Source organism: Crocuta crocuta, unplaced genomic scaffold (genome assembly GCF_008692635.1).
Source record: "Crocuta crocuta isolate KB4526 unplaced genomic scaffold, BGI_CrCroc_1.0 scaffold35, whole genome shotgun sequence".
In the NCBI taxonomy this organism is placed as follows: domain Eukaryota; kingdom Metazoa; phylum Chordata; class Mammalia; order Carnivora; family Hyaenidae; genus Crocuta; species Crocuta crocuta.
In genome coordinates this window covers 7,189,583-7,197,421 of record NW_027530625.1, presented here as the reverse complement: position 1 = coordinate 7,197,421, position 7,839 = coordinate 7,189,583, and the positions used below count along the sequence as shown (strand labels likewise).

General features: G+C 60.9%; 1 protein-coding gene across 1 annotated transcript in view; it reads left to right on the top strand.

The window, feature by feature from the left end:
* Positions 1-7,812, top strand: part of FIBCD1 (fibrinogen C domain containing 1) — a 30,869-nt gene extending 23,057 nt beyond the window's left edge. Inside the window, 3 exon segments of the mRNA XM_077768506.1 lie at positions 833-929; positions 5,291-5,470; positions 6,001-7,812. Coding sequence (XP_077624632.1) covers positions 833-929; positions 5,291-5,470; positions 6,001-6,260 — 537 coding nt within the window. The 3' untranslated portion in view covers positions 6,261-7,812.
* Positions 7,813-7,839: the final 27 nt, after the last annotated feature.

Genomic DNA, 7,839 nt, shown 5'->3' with positions numbered 1-7,839 from the left:
TGCCTCGGCAAATGAACAAGAAAAAGGCTTGTTTCACAGAAAGAGTTGGAAGTGGGAGCGGGGCTGCCAGGAACACGCTTGTCAGCGGATCCTGTAAATACTCGAGGCAGCTCCCTGGCCAGGACCCGCATGGTACTTATTTCAAAGCAATTTAACCGATGGGATTCCTGACTCCCAAATCAAGAAGGTTATTAAAATGAAGAACAGAGGCAGCTTGGCTGCCCGTTGGTGCCCGAGTCACACCCCTGTGGGCCGTGGATTCCTGTCCCCACCTCCCCACCCCCCTATCTGTTTCCCCCAAGCCGCCCACTGGTCCCTGGCCCGGGCTTCTTATTCTGGGGAACTTATTCTGGTGTGCGTGACTCTGGCAAAATCATTTTGAGAGACCGAGCTCTGGAGGCTTCTTCCGGGCGTGTGTGTGTGTTCTCGGTTGTTAAACACTCCAGAATGGATTTCTTGCTCGGTTTTCTTTTGACCTGGGGAGAGATATTAGGATCCTTGCTCACGCCTCTGTTTTGACCAGTGGGGAAACTGAGGCCCGGGCCGGGATGGGGCCAGTCCAGGGTCTCCCAGCAAGGCAGTAGGGATGGGCCTGGAAGCCGGGTTTTCTGCACCCAAGCCCAGCATGATTCCTTCCGGAGGGGACGTTGTGGGGAAGTGGAGGGGGGCATAATTTAGTCTGTCCCACCTCGGGCCACCACGCGGGCTCCATGCCGGGAGCGGCAAGGGCCGGGGAAGCCTAGGCCCTGCCCTCCCGAAGCAGGCAGGTGACGGGGACACACGTCGGGCCGGGCATCCTGGGCGGTCGGCGTCAGCTCTCCATCCTTTGCAGGTGTTTCAGCGCCGGGAGGACGGCTCCGTGAACTTCTTCCGAGGCTGGGAAGCGTACCGGGACGGCTTCGGCAAGCTCACGGGGGAGCACTGGCTAGGTGAGGGCCGGGCGCCTGTCTGTCTTCCCAGGGCCTGCCGTCCGTGCTCCCTGGCCCCAGGGGACGCGCCCTCCCGGGGTGGCGGGAGGTCGGGGTCTCCAGGGGCCTCCACACACACCCGGGCCAGCATCCAGGGGCTGCCGGGAAAGGTGCTCTGTGCGTTCGGCGTGAATGAGGTCAGTGAGCAGGAGACCAAAGGAAGACGGGGTGCGGTGCGGGGGGGCCTTGGAGGGGTGCGCGCGTTTCCAGTTGGGCTGGTGGCCATCCTGGATCNCCCGCAGCCGTGACTCCCAAAAGAGAGGCCGCGGGTCCTGAGGCCCCAGGGCACAAGGCACGTTTCCGATCGTTGGCCCACAGTCCGAGCGGGGCAGAGCAAGGGCTCAAAAGGCTTGTATCCATATCACATCCAGGTACTTCGGATTTATCTTTAAACTCACTGAGCATTTAAAAAATTTTGACATCTTACATAATGGCATTCTGAAGCATTACATCCATAAAAATCACAGGTCTGAGGTCTTATATATATTGGGGAGGGAGCTGGGACTTGAGGTGAACGTTTTATTATTAGTTGAGAGACAGAGGGAGTGTGAGTAGAGGGGAGGGGAAGCGGGAGAGGGAGAGAATCCCAAGCAGGCTCCATGCTCAGTGTGGAGCCCAGTGCGGGGCTCGATCCCACAACCTCTGGGATTATGACCTGAGTTGAAATCAAGAGTTGGACACTCACTGACTAACTAAGCCACCCAGGCACCTCTGGTTTATATATATATATATATAATTCACCATCTTAAAGTGCACAATTCGGGGGGGGTTAGTATATTCACAGATTTGTGCAACTCTCCCCCCTAATTCCAGAATGTTTTCTCTGCCCTAGAAAGCTCAGAGAGCNCCCAAGCGAAAGTCGGACGCTTAACCGACTAAGCCACCCAGGCGCCCCTATTCTTAATACATATTAAGATCGAGGCACCTGGGTGGCTCAGTCGGAGGAGTGTGCAACTCTTGATCTCGGGATCATGAGTTCGAGCCCCACGATGGCTGTAGAGACGACTTAAATACATAAACTTTAAAAAAGAAAATAAACACAGCACAGGAATGACACGCCGTGTTTGAACGGCCTCAGACACCCCAGGGCTCACTGGCCCCACTTTGGCCGCCCCAGGCATGGATGTCTGAGGGCGCCCCCCTCTGGCAGGGCTGGGGCAGCCGGCCAGGAGGGAGAGGAGGCGAGAACAGAGGCACGGGGCATGTGGCTGGGCTGCCGGTGGCCGTCAGGAAGGTCCCAGCCCCGCAGGGCTTTCAGGGGACCTTCTGGGCAAAGGAGAGGGTGGACCCCAGAGGTGGGCAAGTCCGATGTGCCCACTCACGACCTGCCCAGAGGCACCCAGCTGGTGATCTACGCTGTCAGTTGCCTAATGTCTGCCTCCCCCTCCGTGACCCTGTGATCCACAAGGCCAGGACCCTCTCTGTCCTGGCCTGAACTGTGTCCCTGTTACCAGGCGGGGGCCGGCTGCAGGAGAGGCCAACGGGGACTTCACTGCCAAGGTCTCTACTTAGTGGGCACCTCCTGTATGCCCAGCCCACTTTACATAGTTCAGCCCTGACCCCTCACGGCCACCCTCACAGTGGCACTGTGGTCCTTCCCTTTTATGGGTGAGGAAACTGAGGCCCAGAAAGAGTGGGGTGTGTGTGTGTGTGTGTGTGTGTGTGTGTGTGTGCAGGGGTGGAGAAGGCCTGGGCAGGAGTCCCAAGCTTTCAAGTACACCCTGAACCGAGTGAACAAGAGCAGAGGCAGGATAGGGGTCAGGGGAGAGGAGCTTTAAGGTGGGAGACCCTTCCCCTGCCCCCCCACCCCGCCCCCGAGTGGGCGTGTAAAGGTGGGGAGAGGCTGGGGGGGCTGTTTCCGCATCACCACCCACCCCCTCGGAGCAGCGTTGGTGACTCTGCCACTCACGGCATCTTAATTGAAATCTATCAGCAGCCACCGAAGCTTTGGGAGGAAGCATTTAAGCGGGGCCGTGATTAGCTCCCGGCAGCCAGGGAGCCCTGAGAAGAATGTCAACGCAGCCCTCCACGCCCTGGCCCTGCCCTCTCTCTGCTTTTCCACGCTCCCCTGTCACCTTCCCATCCAGCGCTTTGTCTTTTCCTATTGAGTTATGGGGGCTCTTTATATATTAAGGTTATTGATTCTTTGTCAGATACACATGATACATACTTACTTCCTTGTCTTTGGGCTTCTTTTTTTTGTTGCTAAATTATTGTTTATTTCCTAGATGTGTTAAGTTTTTACGGAGCCAATTCTTGCCAGTTTTTTTTTTTGCCTTCACATCCTCTGGGTTTTAGGCCCTGCTTTCCCCTCCCGGTTTTATAAAAATGCCTCCTATTTAAAAAAAAAATTTTTTTTTAGTGTTCGTATTAGGTGCGGGTCTGTGATCGATCTGGGAGTTTGTCTGGGGTGACGGTGTGGGTTTGGAGGACTAAGAATTTTTCCTGTTTTAACCCACCAGCCGCCTCTTCCTCTAACTTTGATGGTGCTGGGGGTCGGGGCTCAGCTGACCATCCAGGGGCCCAGGAAAGCGGCGAGGCGAGGGGTTTGTCAGGACTTCTGCAGGGGCTGCAGAAAGACAGACAGCGAAGGGAGAGAAGAGCAAGCGAGGGGGGTGCCTCTCACGGGGAGAAGGCTGAAGACTCAGAGGAACCCTGCCCCCCCCCTCCTCCAGGGCACTCCCCAGGGGCCCCTCGTGGGCACTCGGACAGCACGTCCAGCTTAGCCCAGAGAAATGGTGGGCCTTTGGGCACCAGCGACCACTCAGTGATAGGGAAAGGGATTCTCCAGCGCCCCTGCCCCGTCCCTGGATCCGATTACTGGTCTTGGACAAGAACTGGGTAAGAGCAAGGAGTCTGGGCCACTCTGCCCGGGTTCAAATCCCAGCTCTGCCGCTTACCAGCTGTGTGACCTGGGCCCATAACTTAACCTCTCTGTGCCTCACTTCCCTCACCTATAAACAAGGAGACTAAAGCCCCTGCCTCGTTGATAACGACAATGGCAGCAGCAGGCACCTGGATAATGTGTGCAGCGGGCCAGGCGCCGCTCTAAGAGCTGTACAGGGATTCTTTAATTTAATTGGACTCATTCTAAATTCCACTGGATTCATTAACGGCCGAGAAGTGCTCGGAACCGTGCCTGGCATCTGTGAGTGCCGTCCGGCTGGTGGCTGTTGCCGTCGCTGCCCTTAGAGCTTGGGGGACCGTCCTGGGCTTCATCTCAGCCCCGTGAGGCCCACTCCGCAGGGGGACAAGCTGTGGCCCCGAGAGAGGGAGAGCGGCTCGCTCTGAAGCCCCAGCCCAGGGAGCAGCAGAGCAGAGAGAGGCAGGCAGATGCGACCCTTCCGCTCCCGGAGCCCGGTCCTGGCCAGGTCCTGGGAGCATGGGACAGGCGGGGTCTGCCGCGGCCACTGTGACTCTTCGCAGCGGCCTCTCCCGGGCCCCCGATCTAGACCGCGGGACCCAGGCTTCCCTCCGGCCTGGCTGGGGAAGGGTCTGCACGGTCTTCTCGCCCCGTTAGCTGGCACCCCCCCCGACCCCACCGATGATGGGTCTGGAGCTCAGGAGGGAGAGGCTGATGAAATGTCACTCGATGCTGATAACTTGTGATTTTAATTAAACGCCCTCTTAATCAAGAGGTAATCAAACTGGCAGGGAAGCACCGTGAATGTGTGCGTGGGAGGGAGGGAGGGCGAGGGGGTGTGGGGGCAGGTACAGGGCCAAGCCCCCCCTCCTGTTGCTCATCCACTAAGCCAGCATTTATTGAGCACCTCCCGTGGTCGGATTCAGCATGAACAGGACAGTCTGCTGCTCTCATGGTGTTTCCAGGGTGGGGACAGGCAGACCAGGAAATAGGCAGCTGGGACACAGAATGANGGTCCAGGACCCAGATAGGAGGCCAGGCAGCCTTCCTGAAGCGCGGCCTGAAAACGAACCCAGCCTAAGGTGGGGGAGTAGGGAAAAGTGTCCTGGGAACAGGGAACAGAATGTGCAAAGTCTCAGAGGCACAAGCAAGTGTCTACAAGTCCCAGATCCCTTCCGGCCCCAGCCCTGAGCGGGAGAGAGGATAAGGGGTGTCGTCACCGCCCCCCAATCCAGATTGTCCAGGTTTCCTTCTGCAACCTACAGTCTTTCTACTAACCGTCCACTCAAATGTTTGGAAAAGCAGAGCCCGATTAAAGCGGAGAGAGAAAACCGAACATGAGCAACGGCCGGCCCTCGGTTTCTGCCACACAGGCTGGCACTAGCCACGTGACCCCGGGCTCCCGAGTCTCCTCAGTCCCCTCCCCTGGCCACGGCTGCCATTCTGTCCCCGACTCCAGGGCTCAGGAGGATCCACGCCCTGACCACGCAGGCTGCCTATGAGCTCCTCGTGGACCTGGAGGACTTCGAGAACGGCACAGCCTACGCCCGCTACGGGAGCTTCGGCGTGGGCTTGTTCTCCGTGGACCCCGAGGAAGACGGGTACCCGCTCACTGTGGCCGACTACTCAGGCACTGCAGGTGGGAAGCGGGACGCGGCAGGGAAAGGGAGGGCGGGNNNNGTGGGGGGGGGGGGGCCCCCCCCCCAGTCTCCGCACTCAGGAGGTCAAAGAAGCCCCAGGCCTCTGCTCCTGACCTCCACCTTGAAGCCCCACCTGGCCCCCACCCCAGCAACACAAAGCACCGGGATCCAAATCGTTCAACCATTTTGCAGATGAGCCCAGTGAGCCCCGCGCCAGGCATCAGGGCTCCCGGGCCCGTGTTCTGCTGGATTTCTGAAGTGCGGGGGCTGCACGGCTCTGGGCTGGGGTTCTCTTCTTCCCCAAAGGCAGGAAAGCAAGGAGAGGGAGCGTGGAAAAGCTGGGAGAAGGGACAGAGACAGGCAGGACCCAGGGACAGCCCGGGGACCCCCCAGGCGGCGCCGTGGGGGTGCTGGGGAAGATGTGCGTGCACAGCGCGTGTCCACGTGGGGCAGCGCGTACGGTGTATGCACGCGCGTGTCCAGGGGAGTCCCCGTGAGGACGCGCCGGCCTGTGTCTGCGCCCGCGCAGGGGACTCCCTCCTGAAGCACAGCGGGATGAGGTTCACCACCAAGGACCGCGACAGCGACCACTCCGAGAACAACTGCGCTGCCTTCTACCGCGGCGCCTGGTGGTACCGCAACTGCCACACGTCCAACCTGAACGGGCAGTACCTGCGTGGCGCGCACGCCTCCTACGCCGACGGCATCGAGTGGTCGTCCTGGACGGGCTGGCAGTACTCCCTCAAGTTCTCCGAGATGAAGATCCGGCCGGTCCGAGAGGACCGCTAGCCAGGCGCTCCCTCCGCCCACCGCCCCGTCCCCGCCCATCCCCTCGCCCTCGCCCCCGGCGTCCCCATGCCCAGTGCCACCCTGCATCCTCGCGTTGGGGTGGGTTGCACGTCACCGTCACGCTGTCCCCACCCCTCAGTTTACCCCTGCTGATGTGGGGCGGGGCAGGCTTGACAGCCCCAAATTCTGCGTGCCCAGGCTTCAGCTCCCAGGTTAAGTGTCTTGACTTCCCGTGGCCCGCAGTCCGCCAAGCACCCCTGCGGACCCTCCACTTTGCTTGTCCAAACACCCAGCGTGAAGGGGCCACAGAGAAGGGCCAGGCGGCCCCCCGGCAGCCTTTTCAGGAGACAGAGGGAAGGTCGGGATCTTTCCGACTCAGGGCTGAGGCCAGCGTCCCCTGGCCCTCCTGGCCCCCCCCTTCACTTCCGGGTGCCTGAGGATCCCCCTCTCCCCTAAGGACCAGACGAAAGCTGGACAGCCATTCGCTACCACTCCCCCAGGCCAGGCTGGGGCGCAGCTGCCCGTGGGACTCACACCCCAAGGCGGCCAGGGCCGCTTCCCTGGAGCTCCCGCCGCCGCCCCGTCCACCTCTGTGTTCCTGCAGGCCCGGGGGGTCCCTTGGGCTGCTGCAGCCTCCCGCCTTCCTGGGGCAGCGGCGCCTCACCCCCACACTGTCCTCTTCCCTGGGGGAGGCTGGGGCGGGTCCTGCAGCCTCTGGGCCTGGGCAGTGGGGACGTCTTCATGTTCTGGGCTTCATGCCCTGGGGGGGTGCACCAGCCCCCACCAGCCCCAGGGACTCCAGGATCCTAGGGCCTCCTGGCATCAGGCCTGCAGGGTGGAGGGTGGGCCAGGAGGGGGTGGGTGGCTGTTAGCCCATCAGCCCAGAGACTGCAGTCTCAGTGGGGAGGCTGCCCCCTGCTGGTGACTGTGGGCACTGCCCCCTCCCTCAGGGAGGAACTCGCGGGGCAAATGGGGGAGACTGAGGCACCACCGGACACTGGACACAATCTTTCATTGAATCCTCCCGCTGCCCACCGTACTATTATTCTACCCCTCCCGCCCCCCCATGAGAACTCGCCAAGACGAGCAGCCCTTGACCCGATATCAGCAGTGCTGGGACCCGTGATGCCCTTGCCCTCTGAACCAAGCACAAGGCTGTTTTGCTAGGTTCCTACCTGTGGGGATTCGGTGTGGGGGGGGGAAACTTTGAGAGGGCCGGGAGGTCAGCCTGGGGGGCTGCCCGGAGGGTGGGCAGCCAGGAGGGAGGGGGTATGTCCTTGGAGAACCCCGGAAGGCAGATGAAGGCAGCCACGTAGGGGAGCGTAGGCTTTAGCCACCCTAATGCGCCATGGACCCACCGTGCAACCTGGCGGTCCCCTGGAGCTGCACCTGGCCATGGCCTTCAGCAGAGTTTCCCCGGCCATCTGCCCGGGCGCTGGACAACACCGCACCCCAGCCCTGTCGGCACTCAGCTTGACATGAACACGGCCATGAAACAGGCGGCGGCAGTGTGACCAGGGCCGGGGAGCCGTGTGGGGTGGGGGAGATGCGGGGGGGGGGCTGTCCCCTGCCAGCCCCC